This window comes from Malus sylvestris, chromosome 9 (assembly GCF_916048215.2).
Source record: "Malus sylvestris chromosome 9, drMalSylv7.2, whole genome shotgun sequence".
Taxonomy (NCBI): domain Eukaryota; kingdom Viridiplantae; phylum Streptophyta; class Magnoliopsida; order Rosales; family Rosaceae; genus Malus; species Malus sylvestris.
Genome location: NC_062268.1, coordinates 2,164,693 through 2,181,759, shown reverse-complemented (window position 1 = coordinate 2,181,759; position 17,067 = coordinate 2,164,693). Strand labels below are relative to the sequence as shown.

At 38.5% G+C, this 17,067-nt stretch overlaps 3 protein-coding genes across 4 annotated transcripts; all 3 read right to left on the bottom strand.

Moving 5' to 3' along the window:
- Window positions 1-1,163: 1,163 nt before the first annotated feature.
- On the bottom strand, window positions 1,164-2,244 carry LOC126583562 (uncharacterized). The gene has a single exon (XM_050247987.1). It carries the CDS (start codon window positions 1,894-1,896, stop codon window positions 1,417-1,419), a length of 480 nt encoding a protein of 159 aa, XP_050103944.1. The 5' UTR covers window positions 1,897-2,244; the 3' UTR covers window positions 1,164-1,416.
- Window positions 2,245-5,624: 3,380 nt separating this feature from the next.
- On the bottom strand, window positions 5,625-8,790 carry LOC126583546 (uncharacterized). The gene is made up of 6 exons (XM_050247960.1): window positions 8,460-8,790; window positions 8,265-8,351; window positions 7,951-8,127; window positions 6,991-7,161; window positions 6,668-6,880; window positions 5,625-6,582 (listed from the first exon to the last, which is right to left on the bottom strand). The coding sequence occupies exons 1-6, from the start codon at window positions 8,545-8,547 to the stop codon at window positions 5,741-5,743; spliced, it is 1,578 nt and encodes a 525-aa protein (XP_050103917.1). The 5' UTR covers window positions 8,548-8,790; the 3' UTR covers window positions 5,625-5,740.
- A 1,394-nt stretch (window positions 8,791-10,184) lies between these two features.
- Window positions 10,185-15,434, bottom strand: LOC126583544 (potassium transporter 8-like). 2 transcript variants are annotated; one of them, XM_050247956.1, is made up of 9 exons: window positions 15,100-15,434; window positions 14,742-14,797; window positions 14,135-14,635; window positions 13,978-14,031; window positions 12,256-12,532; window positions 12,121-12,173; window positions 11,916-12,039; window positions 11,581-11,835; window positions 10,185-11,487 (listed from the first exon to the last, which is right to left on the bottom strand). In XM_050247956.1, exons 2-9 carry the CDS (start codon window positions 14,778-14,780, stop codon window positions 10,436-10,438), a joined length of 2,355 nt encoding a protein of 784 aa, XP_050103913.1. In that variant the 5' UTR covers window positions 14,781-14,797; window positions 15,100-15,434; the 3' UTR covers window positions 10,185-10,435. The 2 variants fall into 2 exon arrangements, with proteins under 2 accessions (XP_050103913.1, XP_050103914.1); XM_050247957.1 differs by having other exon boundaries at window positions 12,256-12,516; window positions 14,146-14,635; window positions 14,742-15,432.
- Between the last annotated feature and the right edge of the window lie 1,633 nt (window positions 15,435-17,067).

Here is a 17,067-nt window from a genome sequence, read left to right as displayed (position 1 = left end):
GCTTGGAGAAAGAGAGAAAATATAATGATGGAAAGGAAGATAAGAAAAGTGGTGATGATGGAGATAGGGATGACACGCGGAAAGAAGAGATAAGCAACTTGCCCGTGCTCGTGGCTTTGTGGATGCCTTCCTTGTCAAAACACCACACACAAGCACGCAAAGCAAATCCCTAGTAAAAGTCTAAACTCTCGTTTCCCCATTAGGATTAGATAAGGTGGATAACCCGACATATTTAAGGTACATCGAAGGTAGAAATAAAGTAATTGTGGTCAATTTAAAGGTAGAAGAGGTCTAGTGGTATTCTTCTTTATTTGTAAATAAGAAGTTTTAAGTTCAATTTTCGTCAAAGATGACTTCGAACCAAATTATTATAGCTAGCCTATTATGAAACTTAGCCAACTTGGCCACCCTTAGTGTAGATAATATCGAAAGTATTCAAAACTTAAAGGTAGAAGATGTACTTATTAAAGAAAGTTAGAGCTATTATTCCAAATCCCCTTCAAAATACGATGATTATATGAATAATTGTTTGCATGTCTAATCCTCTCAAGATCTAGTTGGGAACAAATTCTAGGTCTGTATTCTATACGGCACGTTTTGAGTTCGATTTATGGCGCTAATGAATCATACGATGGTAGTCAGAGGATGTTGAAATGCCTCTATGAGTCTTCCTAGCACCTGGAAGAGTGGACTGGCGTGGCAAAGCCACCATGTGGTCCCCTTTTTTTTTTTAATAAACGATATTATCTACACTAAAGTGGTGGGTGAATGAGTTAAGCTTCACAATAGGCTAGTAATAATGTGGTTCGAATTCGCCTTTGGCGACAAGTGAAGAAAAATACGACTAAACCTTAGTACTAAGTGACCATTTACCTTTACTTTTATTATCCTTGAATCTTATGAGTTATCTGTTCTACTTCAATCTTAGAAACCAAATGAGGCATAAAAGACAACAATCAAGTCAGTACCACAAAAACAACTTACATACAACAGAAATGTCAAGTTAATGCCCATGATGTCGGTAAGCTTGGAGACCGACATCACGACGTCTCAGTTGCATGCAAGTTTTTGTGTAGTAGCACAAGCATTGAAGAACTTTCCGAACCAACATACACACTTCCAACCAGAGACTCTAATATATAAATTTTAGTCGGGAATCAATATTTCATGAAGGACCTGCCATTTATTAATTAAATGAACAAATGAAACAATGAAAAAAATCTGATCGTACATTTTCCAATTTAACCAACAGTCACGGCTTCCTAAATAGCAAAATAATCAAACGCCGCCGCGCTCCTCTATTCTCCTCCGCCGTCAACTCTCCCGCACAACCCAGCGCGCAGCGCACCGAACACCCACCATCAATTTCCTCTGCTTTCTTTCACACCCTCTCTACATCCGCTCATCACGTGACTCTCACGTCAAGGAGGGTGAGTCGTTACTCAAATCCATCGACGACTTGGCCGACGCCGGAATTGACGCGTACCGGCACGAGAAATCCTTGTACAAATAATCATCACTCAAATTACCGTTCTGCCCCGGTCCTTCGTCGAAGTTGAGGGCGTAACTCATGGGGTCGTATTGGAATTTCACGGACCGCCTGGGGTTGTTTTTGTTGAACCGCCGGATGAAGGTCTTCCACTTGGGACCCGCGAGGAGCTCCGACCACTCCCGGATCTTCTTCCAGCCGCGGTTCCACCACAGACCCTCGTAGTCGCCGGTGGAACGGATCCGCTCCCACGACCCGTCGGGAGAGGAGGGTTCGGATCCAAAGCAAGGGATCCAGAAACAGCACCCGCTTCTCCTCGCGAGCATCAATTCCTCACCGTCATCGGATTCCGCGGCGGAGTCCGTTTTCGGATTCGGAACGGCATCGTACGCTATTTTTGATGCCATTCAAAACCGAAAATTGGGAAAATTAGGTGAAAATTAGGGCTCGGAAATCAGAGGGAAAATTGGGCGGAGAAGGAGAAAGATTTAAGGATTTTCGATTTGGGTAAAATCCCTAAATCTCTCTCTTTCTGCAAACCCTAACGCCCTCTCTCGATCGATTGCTCTCTGGATTTTCTGATCCGGGAGCGAGGAGTTTGAGGGAGACAAATATAGGTCGATTTGTAACGGAATTCTCGCTGGAGGTGAAATGTATTTCACCGGGAACCGGCTGCCAGGTGTTAATCGGAGAACCAGCGAAGTTTTAACGGTCGAATTTGGTGAGTTTACCAAAGAGGGTCCGCTGTGGCGCGGGAGCCAGGTCAATGATAACTGGATGCGATGAGGGTAATATTGGAAATGTTGTAGTTTACGTAATTCTATCTGTCACTGGCGGGAATTGACTGTTTCTGATTAATCATATGTTTAATTTATATTATCAATTCCGGGTTAATTATGGGGGAATTTTTTTATTATCATTTGTTTAATTAAACAGATTGGCTTGTCCAAACCTATAAAATGAATCGCATATGACGCTTTATTAGAGTGCTAGAAAACAATTATGTTTATGAACTTTGGTTCGGGTTTGATCCCCATAGATCCTCCTACCCCCTAACAATTAATAATTTAACTCACTAACGTTATTGTTTATAAAAAAAAGAAATTGAGGACTCATTTAGAAGTGCTTTTAAAATGATTAAAAGCACTTTTGATGAAAATGTTTTTGAAACCAATCATTCGTAAAAATGCAAGTGAATCCTGAAAAAACACTTAATGAAACATTTCAAGTACTTTTAGAACTCAAAAATATTTTCTCTAAAAGCATTTTTAATTATTTTAAAATAACTTTCAAACAAGCATGAATGAACTAACGTTGTAAGACACAGTCAATAGTTATTAGTGATTCTAACATGGTCTTCTTTCTTTTCAGATTTTTGGGTACTATCTTGAAAAATGAAATATGCGTGTACATTTAGGTCCTTATTTATTTATTTATTTTTTATATATAAATTTTTTGTCAAAAGAAGTAGGCTAGCTAGCTGGGTTTGACTGAGCATAATGCACATTTAGTCGTTTTTTTTTCCTTGAACAACAAGTAAGCACCTATTTTTTCCTGCCTTGAAGATGAAGCAAGTTGTTGACTTGTAGGATCAACGTCGTTTACTTAGAAAAATATAATGCGGTTTTTGTCCCTATATATTAATCTTCTTTACCAATAACACCTTATTTCAGGCAGAATAAAAACACATTTTTTTGAAATTCATCAATTAAAAGATATAGATGAAAAAATTCAACTGTTGAAACTTTAGTCGTGCATGATTTCATATGGTTTGGCCAAAGTAAATTGATGGATATATTGATATAAGTCGAATCAAACGCAAAATTATAAACACTCAAAGCAAAATATTCAAAGCTTGTTTGGCAGCATAGAATTTAAAAGTCCAATTTTATCCTTTTGAGTTGTTTACGTAACGGAAATGCTAAATACACACGTCTTTTTTTAACAGACACACTCATGTTTAATCATATTAGTTGTTTTCGTTTTATTTAATTACTCTAATGGTCAAAAATAAAGAACGGTGCATAAAAATCTAAAAAATGTGTGTGGAAATCAGCTCTTTTTAAAAAAGTTGTACCTCGCTATGTATGCATTTTCCTGCTGAATAGATCAACTGCTATATATAAGATCATAAACATGTTTTAATTTTTTTTTAGATTTTTACTTGTATATGTAATGATTATATAGAACATGTTTGAATGAACATGAAGTCGCATATATACAGCATGAACCCTAATATTAATCAACGACGTATTGGAGCGTTTAACTAAGTCCCTTGTTTGCTACCCCGCTAGTAAGGATGGCCTACTAATGCGAGAGGCTTAGAGCGTGCTTAAAGTGACTTTACAAGATTAGTGAATAAATTTCAAACACCATGATCTCGCTTGACCAAGGCTTCATCACCCATCAATCGTTTTAATACTCTACGTAGTTACAAGTCTACGCTACCAGGTTCGGTGCTTAACTAGTCCTTAACTAAAACTAATTAATTATCTACTCGAAATTAATTAACTAGTGAGAGTTGTATCTGTAACAAGTCAAATATTTAACGCATGCATGCATGACTAGCACTAAATCAAATACTCTTCTGTGTGCATACATATTTCAAACAAATTTAGGCCATGATGCTTAAGAGAAAATATTGGTCAAACCTAGATAAACTTGAACGACTGAATGACTGGGTACAAGTATTCAAATTATACTACATCCAGCTAGTTATTCAGTCCTATTTTTCAATTTAATTTCCTCTTCAAACTTTGAATCTTTCTCCATTAGGGTTTCAATTTTGTTCATGCTTCCTCTCATGAAACCAGTTCTCAGACGCGTTTGAACGGGCACTAAAATTCAAACTATATTACATTCCTCCGTTTTTTAGTCAAACAAAACAAGCTTACCGTATTTCTCTCTCTATAAATACCAAACCCTACTTTACACAATTTTATAACTCCAAGCAAAATCATTCGACTCATTAGAACCCAGTGACTCCAATATTCTCCAGTAATCATGGCCAGAGAAATCATCACACGCCAACGTTTCGTTGTTGCCCTACTTGTGGTGAGCTTTGTTTTGCTCTTTGCCGCCGTGGAAGCCCGTCCTCTTCACGAGCATGGTTCTCATGTTCATCACCAGGTTCATCGTCACCCCCACAGCCACCGGGAGCACCACAATCCAAGGAAGGCCGCCAGTCCGAGCGGAGGCGGCGTTGTTAACTATTTTTCTGATGTTCTTTCCCTCTGGGGAGTCAAGAGTTCTGGTCCAAGCCCCGGCGTCGGCCATTAATATTCCATGCACACAAATGAAGTGGTGCTAGCTCCAAGCTCCATATGTCAGTGTTTAGGGTTCAAAGAAACAGCTCGTGTTATTACGATATTGCACGTGGTAGTCAGAAAATAAGAAATTACACTGTTTGAATTTCCTAGTTTAGGTAGTCAAATTTATACAATTGTGTATAAAAGTATCATTTTTTAATTTGCTCAATATTCTAATACTAAAGCTATATATTTCGAATTTACATGTTTGGATTGTATTTTGGTTTTAATAAGTTGAAACTATTAATCTAAACCATTGGAACTTAATACATGATAAGCCATATGGTAGCTGAGAATTATATTTCATGGGCCTGCTTGTTAGCTATAGTTCAAGATCCGTTACTGAAAAGCACATCCGATCTAGCCAATATGACTAAGGCCCCGTTTGGGATTAAGGTGATTTTAAAAAAAGCCACTGTGAAAAAAAGCTGAGGCTCATTTTTGTGTTTGGTAAACTGAAAAAAAAGGGCTTATTTTGGAAGCTGCTGTGAGAATAAGCTGAAAATCAAAGGAAAAGCTGAAGCTGCTATTTGCTGCTTTGAAAAAAAGCCAGTTTTTTCAAAGCACACGGAGCTACAGTGCTCCTTTAATGAAAAGACACACTATCATCTTGCTTTTTTTTCCAAAAGCACTTTCACAAAAAAGTTTACCAAACACTCTACTGGCTTTATTTCACAGCCGCTTATTCTCACAGCACAGCCGCTTATTCTCACAGCAGCTTTTTTTCAAAGCACAGCAATATCAAACCAGCCCTAAGTCTACATCTGCAAACCGGCACTGGCTTTGATTCTTTGGATCTCTAGACAAAGGAAAATGCAGACCTAAGCTGAGGTATAAAACTTTCACATTTCCTTGAGAAACAACTCTCGGAAAGCTAACATTTCCACGAGAAAATAAGAAATATAACATAAAGGATGAAATTCTTGTGTTCTTTTGATGGGAATCAGTAACCAGAGGAATTATAATCCATATAATTGAAACGCTGTCGAATGTTGTGGTGGTTATATCTAGAATCTCCATAGTCTACTGCCTTTATCACCACAGCTTCACGCCGTCCATCCTGTTCTTGGACTGCCCCAAACACAATCTCGTTTGTCTCGCTGCTCTCCTCGTAGTATGTAGTCGGGTTTGTTGAGTAATGCCTGTGATGATGCTGCTGCTGCAGCTGCATCTGAAGTTGTTGTTGCTGCTGCAGCTGCGTCTGAAGTTGTTGCTGCTGCTGCAGCTGTGTCAGAAGTTGTTGCTGTTGCTGATATTCGCCCTCCCATGAATTATAGTAAGCTTGACTTTGCTTCGAATGGCGAGGCTTCTCCAGGTCTTTGGTCATGTATGGGTAGGTTTTATTTGGGGTTGAGGATCTCGTTTCTAATGATGGAGGCTCGTCTTCGTCTGGAACCACATAGCTGTCTTGCGTGGGCCAAGCATTTGAATGCTTATTAGCTTGGTGATACTGCTGCTGAATGTGATATTGTCGGGGCTTACTTCTAAAGCCCGTAAATATTCCCCCAAAGATTTCAGACACAGACAAGCCAGTGTTGAGGACGATCTTCCCTAGTGAACCAAAGAAGCCGTCATCTAGTTTCTCAGGTTCATCTTCATTTGGAATTAAAGGGGGCCTGACGGATTTAGGAGGCCTCTGATATGGTGCCACTGTTGCAGCCCTATGTATAGTTCTTTGATCCTGTAAGTAACTTGTATCATTTGACGAAAACATTGCTTGCACCCTACGCTGCAGCAGTGCCAGCATGTAGCCAAAGAATGCAGCTGCAATCAGCATTGCTATTCCTGCAACGATCGAGAACAGATTTTAAAGAGCTGCATCACCTAAAGCAAATTACACTGTTGAAAGTCCATACTTTTCTAGTTATACCTAAACCGAAAGTTCCATCATAGTGGTCGTTACAGTCATCATAGTGGAGTTGGATCTCCCGAATTGCCTGGTTTCCTCTGTCAATAACCAAAAGAGAGCAGCTGCTACCGACGTATATCACATCAAAATCACTAGAAAACTTTGCATCTTCACTTGGACCATCAACATGACCACCTCCTCTGCCCCATTTTCCACCAGCAATAGTCGTAACCCCTATACAGAGGTGAAATAAGTTTTTCGTGCCATTACGTTTAACACAAGAATTACAGAAGAAAAGGGTGATTCCTTAACCACTATGATGCCTTAAACATCCAGAGACTTACCGGCATCAGTTATCTTCCTGATAGCCATATTCATTGTGTCTGCGATATAAATATTTCCTCTATCATCCACAGTCAGCCCTTTTGGGTGGTTCATTCTTGCATCTCTTGGCCTCCCGTCCACATGCCCTGAGTATCCCTCAGGTGATCCAGAAATCAACTTGGGTCGGCTATCTGCATATCGTTCATTCGGCATGTAAAAGAATACGATAGGTTCTACCAAAATACAAACAGATAGCAAACAAGCATTAAACTAGGAACTGAACTGAAATTACTTCTACAACGAAAGTGATAATTTGAAGACTGTAGATTGCATATTTCATTGATATTATTTTTTATAGTTTTAATGACTGATTATACTAACAAATGCAAATAAAGATGAAATTACAAAAGAAAAAGTGGCATGACGAATCATTAACCGATAAATGATAAAGATTTTATCTTGAACAAGCTTAAAGGTATTAATCAAGATGAAATTCAACGAACCCAAGTTTCCTGTGTTAAAGTACACAAATCTAGCTTAGGTTAAAAAAAAAATTAACATGAGTAAACAAGAAGGTTAACTGGTCATTAGAGAATCGTGGTCGCAAACCAAAAGAAAAGTAAAGTAAGTCTCCAAAAAGATAGCAATTGATTAACCAGAAAGTACAGGCTTCCACTAAACAAAAGCATATAAAAGCAGTAACAGTACTTTTCATAAATAATGAAATTTGGCAAGAGTTGAAGTAAGGAATCAGAAAAACAATGCTTTAAGTACAATTATAATGTCTTGCACATCAACCCGAATAGAAAATTAACTATTCGGGTTAAACTGACGTGGGTGTAGCCTTACTAGCCACATTGCCTATGCACAAGAGTTCGAATCTCCCTAACTGGGTCCTTGGATATACATTAGTAAAACAAGCAACTAGAGCAGTGATATAATGGTACAATTCAAGAGTTAAGGCAGCGAAAGCGGCTTACAACGAGACAATGGCATTGAGATCTTGTAGATGTTACTATTTTCGGAATCCAAAACCAGAAGCTCTCCATTTGGGGATAATTCAACTGAATGTGGTTCAATTCCAAGCTTACTTCCATCGAACACCGTATCCACGGTATATCCACCTTCAAATTTGATCATCGAACGGCTAGAAACAGCTGAAAAATTGAACCCCATTAACCTCATAAACCTCACCATTGCAAAGAACATTCTCTAATTACCACATTAACAACAAAAATAACACTCTAATTGCAAACATGCTTAAAAATTGGTAAATGTGAGTTCGCAGAAATACCTGAACTGGTTTTTGTGGTGGATTTCAGCGACCAGAGCCATTTGACAAGAGCAGAAACCACATTGGAGACAACCCCAGTTACAATTTCTGTATATACATACGCATATACATATATGTGAAATCACAAGATTACCAACTGAAGCAAATGAGGAATTTGAAGCAGAGTGGGGGTATAAAGACGGAAACTTTACTCACTTGCAGGAGGTGTGGCAGATGCTCCTGAAGAGAAATCCCCAGAGAGAAGCAGAAAAACCAGAAGCAATGCAACCCAATTCCTCACCATTGATGCTATTTTGGATGATCAGAGCTGAGCATCTAAGAGCAGAAGAATGCTCACTCACTCACACCTGAAGATTTGAAAGGTCTGAGCTTGTAGGAAATCCACTTAAGTAGGAGACTCCACAGACAGTGTTCCGTCACTTTTTCTACAAATTAATCAGTGAGAGTGAATCTTTCTAGAGAGATAAAAAGAGGGGAGAGAGAGAGACGGTGAAAGAGACAAACAGGGTATAGAGAATTTGGAAGGTTTGGTAGTACTGAACAGTGAACTCAATAAAGCTCTTTGCTACCGTTTGGTACGCAGACGGGACAGAACGGGACAGGACGGGATGAAACAGGACGGGACGGGACGGAACAGGATGGAACGGATGATGTAAATATTGAAAAAGATAAGGAGAAATTTTGTAATAAAATGTTATAAATTTTTGTTCCACAGATGTGGAACGGGTCGTTCCAGGGAAAAGAGGTGGAACGAAAAATCAGCTAAATTTCATCCCATAGGACAACCCGTTCCACAGTTTTTAGGGGCACCAAATATGGGACGGAACGGCTCGTCCCGTTCCATCCCGTCCCATCCCACGTACCAAACGGTACCACAATGTTAAGGAAAAGAAAAGGTTAAGGGGAGAGAGATCTCACTGCTGTGAAATAAAACCAAGAGGAGGGAATCATATCCTCTGTTTTTACATTTTTTGGGTTTTAAATTTGTGTTTACCAAACCATCGTTAATTAATTACAGTGGGTGCTAATTACTTCGTTCAGACAGCCTTACAACAAAAAAGTTTATACGATAGTATCTCAAGTCAATTCAGTATTATTATGTGTTTGAACTTTTTCACGTGACATTATATCGTGCTCTGACATCCAGGGGCAATGGCATCATTTCGTTATAAGGGTGTGGTTGTTCATACTCCTTTCTAAATCTGGCAAAGCACAGCATCGTCAGATGATGTTGTGCAGTTTTGGAGCATTCACAGAAATTGTCCATAAAAACTGTGACGTCAGTCTTCAGACTTGTAGGCTGTAGGCCTGTAAATTACAAACAAAGAGTGACGACACTTGTACAATAAAATCAATTTACAACTCTCCAAGTTACTTCAATTATTTGTTCTATATTTGTTGTTTTTGTTTAGAATAGTGCTATTTACATACTTATTTTTTCGTTCCACGCATCACCTCTCATCACGTTTGTTTATTTTTGTCGATGTCTAATCGAATGAATTGAAAGAGCACCACCTTTGTTTATTGTTGTCTTTTTTGTTTCTTAAACCCTCATCACCTCTCATCACGTGCTTATTAGATCTCATTGGTAATATGCTAACAAACAAAAGGGGTCTCTCGTGGCCTTAGGAATGTTTTTAATCCTCTTTGAATCTTTGTTTTTCTTTCAATGGTCAACAAAAGCATCCCTGCAAGAGAAACGGAATGTCACTATAACGGTAACCTAAATTCAATCGCATATTATTATGTGAATAAATTAAAACACGATGACAATATAAATTGACCTTAAATATCACCTATGGCATATCGGTATAGATAAGTCTCTCTCGTGTCCTCCCGAGGTTTCTTTTGGAGTAGGGCTTTCAACAATCATGACTCGTCCTCCTTACCAGTTTAAATTATATCAGAATATCACCCGAATAAAAAAAAATGATGATTTGATCAAGAATAATGTGCTAAAAGCTTTACAAACTGAACCCAAATAACAAGCTCAAAACTTGGCCCAACTCTCTTATTGACGTTGGCATATATTTACCGAGGAAGCATGCTCAGCACCATCAGAAGCACTCTGCATTGCCCAACGGCTCTACAAGTTTTTACAGTGTAAGGGGCAGCATAAAATGCCATGATGTAGAGTACATTTGAGTACAAGTTGTACCGTATACGCAGAATTATACGTGGTAGACCATCCCAACCTCTAGAGTAGAAGCATGAGGAATGCTCAAAGCATAACTCGGCCCTCGAAAATTCCTCCTCAAGAAATCGTACCCGAAATTGATCACTATTTTCTTCATAAAACTTGAACCTCTCTTCGCCTTCACGTACGAGTGGCCTAATATAAATGCCATTCCTGCCTCCCTTGCTTCCATCAGTTCCTGCAGCTCCTCTACTGCTTCCCTATCGATTCGTGGGGTTTCTGGAACGACAAACCTCACTCTCTTCTTTGCCCTTTCTGTAGGTCTTATCTCCTGCAACTCCGAGGTGCTTGCTATTTCGGAAAAATCTGCCTCGTCTACAGACATTCTTATGCCATCTAAGTTTGATGATGAAGTTCCAACAACTGTCATTTTCTCATCGTCTTCCAGTTGTTCTGGACTGAGATTGCATTCTGGTCTCTCTGACCGAATGAACTCTGCAATACTGCAAACTAGATCTCTTTCGAATTCCATGTCATCCTTGTGAACATCACGGTAACCATAGCGTGCTATGCATCTATATAGCCGGTATTCCTTTGGACCAACTCTTCCCACTAAGAATCTTTCCTCGGGTCTGACATGTGGGACTGGGACGGATTTGATGCAGAGGAAAACTACAACCTGGTGGAAAGCAGGGAGGTTGGTAACAAAGTGAGAGAAAATAGCCGGGATCCCAGAGACAAGCTCAGTGTGTATAAGGCCAATTCCCCGGACTCGAACAATCCCTAGAGTAGGACCTAAACTGAGGAGCCAGTTGATGGAGACTTTATTTTGGACATCAAACTCGTACTTCTTGATGGTGCCGTATTGCCAAACATACATAACCATTAAGAAGATGAATGAAAGAGCAACCGGGACCCAAGCCCCTTCACGAAACTTTATGAGCGATGCTGAGAAGTAGAGTGCCTCAAGGGAGCCGAAGAATAATATAAAGCAAACTGCCCAGAAGAGGCTTTTGTGCCAGCACAAGACTATGACTAGAGACATAAGGCAGGTAGTTACCAGCATGACAGTTATGACGGCCAAACCTATATGAAGGTAAGACAGAAATACATTATACAAAAGCTAACACGCACACGCACACGCACGCACCAAAAAGTTAAGGTTGATGTGGATGGTACCTGATGCATTTCCCATGGATTTTGTGTCTCTAAAACCAATGGTAACAGCCAAGCATAGCAACATCAAAGTCCAGTTAATCTCGGGGATGTAAATTTGACCATGTATTTTCGAAGACGTGTGGATAATTTTGACCCTTGGAAAGCAACCCAAAGCAGAACATTGTTTGATTATCGAGAAAGTTCCAGTTATAATGGCTTGACTTCCCACCACCGCAGCAAGTATGGCTATTGCCAAAACCGGCCATCTTATTTTCTCTGAGAAAAGGAGAGAATTCTAATTAGCTCAGTCGTACAGTTTACAAGTTATAACTGCTGCAAGTTTGGTAGACACATACCAGGAACTGATTCATAGAAGCCAATCCGATAATCACTTGCTACGATATGATGCCTAGAAAGGTATGCAGCTTGTCCCATATATGCTAGAATCAGTGACGGGTAAACCACAAAGGTGAAAGCAATCTGCAACATAAAATGCAACGGGCTACTTAATACAATGGAAAATCTCTAATTAACCAAATATAGTCCATTCAGTCTGGAAACCTTGATTGACGTCTGTGAAAAGTGTCCGAGATCAGCAAACATAGCTTCCGAGCCTTCAAAAGATAAACAAGATAATGTCAGAGAAGGTAAACTAAGCATCCATGAAAAGAAAGTTCACTATACAGACTCTCGTACCTGTCATACACAATAGTATACCGCCCAAGGACATCCAACCTCCCTTTCGGGTCTTCTTCAAAAATTTGTACATGTAGTATGGAGAGAGTGCTTGATAAACATGGGGATTCCAATGGAAGATGTTGTATACACCAATGGAACTGATGCACAAAAGCCATGTGATCACAATTGGTGCAAACAAGAACCCTACTCTGTGGGTCCCGTAATGTTGAAGGGCAAACAGAAATATGAGTATGACACAAGCAACCGGGACTTCAACATCTGCAGAAACCACACACTATGAGGAATTACAATAAGTTCATAACCAATATATTGAGTTCAGGTAAGAAACCATGGCATAACTTGCACGTAATTTATCAAAGATATAGGCAAACTATCTGGATTGCCAACCGTCATAGTAGGAACTTGTATAAGGCAGCATATTAAGCAGGAAAAACAACGAGAATAGTAAATTCTAATTGTATTATATCTTAACATGCATATGCTTAAAAGGAGATGCAACTGAAAATTTTCTGTTAGCAAGTACAAGAAAATTAAAGTTGGCAGGATCATCGACAAAAGAGGTTAAACGATACTAATTGTGAAAAAAACACACACACACACACACAAATATACAGTGTGACCGATATAAGGCGAAGATCTAACTAGAAGAGTATAGGCACTTTGAAAATAGACTGTTAAGATGGTGACTTCATTCAGGTTGATAAAATGTTTTAATCAGCAGCAAGCGGATCAAGGATCGATACCAAAGTCATAATTATGTACGTCTGATCAGAGGCTGATAGTGATTAGGACACAGGTCATAATTCATAATCTAATCGACAAGTTTAAAAGTGGCCATATTGCCAATCAGATTCAAAGCAATGAAAGCGATACAATGTCTGCTCTAGGTCACTCTTTTAGCTTTATCTATACTAATCAGTCTTATCCTAAATTAATCACCTTTCTTCTTCATCTTGTAGCTAAATGTTACTTTATCAAAGACAAGACTTTTCACTCTCATGAAAATTAAACTTCGTTTTTTCAGCCACTTGTTTCACCTTTAGTTTTCTACAAACAAGTTTAATCAAATGTTGACGGAAAAAAGAACAGAGAAAAACTAACCGGGTGTTCCACTAATCATTTTTTACTAGCTTGATGGTGATTTAACTTTACTTAAAGCAGGCTAATTTGTCTTAATTTTTTGTAGGGTCACCGCCATAATGTTTTCATTCATCCCAAATTTTGGTATTGCCTGCTCGTCACTTACTCCGCGTCTGCGCAAATAGAAACCAAGAGAAAGCTTCTGAAATTTAGAACATCCATGATATTGGATTAGCATGTGCAAAAAAACTAAGATTTTGATGCCAAACCATGATATGCATCTGCTAAAAGTCTCTAGGCAGATATATTCGGAATAGATGCAAAGATATCACTAAGCAGCTTCAATTTTTAGAATTCTCTTTGCCGTGTTAGCGGTCTTAATCGTGATTAACTACTCAAAAATATCAATTTCTAAATAATTCTGTATTGATCATGAAGTCATGTTTCCGCTGTGCGTATTTCAGTATCCAACATTTCTATTAGCTCCTAAGTTAGAATTGGAAAGTTATATTCTATCTAGATAATGAAGAATGCAGAGAACATCAACCACATAACCAAAATCCTTAACTCAGTATTCGCCTAAAACAATGTAATTGATTTGCAGGATCGGATCAAAAGCTCCAGCAGCGAAGAACTTACATCGATGCTGCTGTTTCGACATGGAGAGCTCCAGCCCCGAAACAGCGGAAAAAACTGCATCCACAAATAAGCAAATTCTAATCACTCAAAATCCCAATTTCCACAACTTTCAAACCAAAAAAACCAATAGCATGATATTGATAATGATATATATAACCTCAAAAGTACCAGAAATTGCTGGTGTGAGCACCCCATCACCAATAACCATACAAGTTCCAATCAAAGCCAGAACAAGCAGCACCTTTTTCAGCACCTTATGCTTCTCCAATGTCGATTTCAAACTCGACCCGAAAGCACTGTTGGCCGTCGGAACAACCCCATCTTTGGTGTACTCCGATAGCTCCTCATCTGCCAGCTGGCAATTGGGCAAGGAGCTCACCCTGGCGTGCCGGGAAAGCAGAGAATACAGAGCAAAAGTCCCACCTTCGCCATTGTCGTCGGCTCTAAGCACAATAAACACATATTTCACTAATGGAATCAGCGTCAATGTCCAGAAAACAAACGAGAGAACCCCAAAAATCTCCTCATTGGTTTCTGAGTGGTGAATATCTTCTGCAAAAGTGCTTTTGTAAACATAGAGAGGAGAAGTGCTTAAATCTCCATATACTACTCCCAGGCTCTGGTAAGCCAGAGTTAACAGCGTCTTCCATGAATCCTTCTGCAGCAATTAAGCAGAAGCACAAGAAGCACTTATCAGAAAAGCTGAGAATTTGAATTGGGGTAGTGAAACACTCACACTGACAACACTCGGCCACATGTATTACCTTGATTGGATGGCTGCGGCTCACCCCCTCCAGATCCATGACCGGCAGTCTAGAAACTATATACAATCCATTTTTTCAAGGAAAATTAAGAAAACCCAGTTCAACCAAGTCGAGAAAAACAAGAAATTTGACAGAAAAAATAGCAAAGATTGGATTTTTATTTATTTTTCTTGTGGTACTAGTACTAGTTTAAGACCAACCAATGCAAACAAATAAGGATAAAAACAAACCAAAATACCAGAAAAAAGAATATAGAGAATGGTAGGGTGGTTGGGAACTAGGAATTGGAGCTGCAGTATAGAATATGAAGAGAGAGAGAGAGAGAGAGAGAGAGAGAGGAGAGAGAATGGGTCTTAACTTCTTTATTTTTTGTGAAAACAAATGGTAGGTTTGAGTTTGGTTCTCTCTTTCAGCTAAAAAGTTGTTTGTTCCATAGAGATGGAGATGTGGATTCTTTCTGAGTAGGTTATCCTCTCCACTTGGCTGTGTCTGAGAGAGAAGAGAACTCTGGGAGTGGGGGAAAGTAGTGCTCTGTAAACAAGCATGCACTCACTGCAATTTTCTTAACAATTCACACTCATCTCCGAACCCATTTATAATATATGTGTGTGTACACGTATACATACATACATACATACATATATATATATATATATATATGTATGTAGTTATAGTCTGACACAGCAATGAAACTGCCACCCATCAACTGTGAGACTGCAAGCTCGTCACTTGTCAATGAATCATTGGTCTTTATCTGGAACTCAGGGCAACTCTCCAGAGTGGCATTTTTGCAGTTTCATGGTGTTTGATGGGGAAAAGTGTAATTTAAAGAATTTAATAAGTTAAGGACTAAAAGGGCAAAATCTTTTTGTTTTGTTGTTCACTAGTGTCCACGGGATTTTACAAAGATATAATATAGTGAAATGGGTGTGTTCTGCGTGTTCTAGTGTGTTTTGGTGTTATTAGAGGAAAATGATGGTCATTTATTTTGTAAATTGACAAACTAATTAGACAATAAGGAAAATACTAGGACGATGGGGACGTTCTATCAAAGATTTAGTCATTTCTAATCGATATGATCATAAAGGAAGTAGCCTACGTGTGGTTGATAACTAATGATGGTCATTTATTGTGGTCCAAAGTTTTATGTGTTATGCATAGCGTAGCTCTACTTGTCTAATTCATTATCATCTTTTCAACAACAATAAAAATGATAGGATGACCAATATTTTAGACCATATTTTGTAAATCACATGATATGATGGTTAATAGTTGAATTATATTTTTACAATCGTCACATCATGTAGTTTACAAAATATAATTTGAAATAATTGTCTTTCTAGCATCACACAAACAATAAATTGTTTTGTTTTGGAAACTCATGATTGCTCTCTAATTAGACTAGTAGCCTACCACCACCTACACTCTGGCACATGAACATCAAACATTTCTCTTTTATATTTCTTATTACGATAAAAATATACTTTATACAAATACATATTCACGTAATGAGCGACACACAAATAAAAATAAAAATACATGATTAACGATATAAGTAGAAGAAGAAATATTCTTGGGTTAGCCAAGAATCTCTTACCTACTCTTAATATATAAGTTGACAAGTATGTTTTATTTGATCAAAAAAAAGATTTAAGTATGTTTTAAGCCAGCTAGCCTTTTCTTTGTCTCAATCCATAATATTTGAAAGAATAAGTTCAAATGGTGTGCTGTTGAAAGACAATGAAGTTTGACTGACCATTTGCAGGGAGAAACTCTGAATGCAACCGGATTATTTCGGGCTAAGAGTGATGGAGAGATCTGCCTAATCATCGAGCGTACACAACCGGGCGATTGCATAGGTCTTAGTTTTCCTATCCAAAGTTCTTATATCTTTCACTATCTAAAGTGAAGTCGCTTTAAGATACTAGAGACTAGAGAGGTTAGACGAGAGAAAAATATGTTAAGCAGCCCTAATAGTTTAGTTGCTTCTAGAACCTAAATAAGCAACCACAACAACAGAAGCAAAGCTTTATCTCACTATATAGAGTCAGTTGTATGAATCCTAAAACGTCGTTGTGCTCGGTTTTGCGAAGTTAGCTTTAAGTTCTCCATATCTTTTCTTAAAGTCTCTTTCCAAATTTTCCTCTACCCCTTAACCACCTTAATCGATTTTCTCTAATTTTATAGTCAATTACGGTTACTCTTGCTTTACCTCAAATATCATCCTTCTATCTATAACCTAAATATAAGCATTTATTACCATAAAGCAAATTTTCCGTTTTTGTCTAAGCAATCCTGCAAGAACGTGATACATCCTCTACTGATA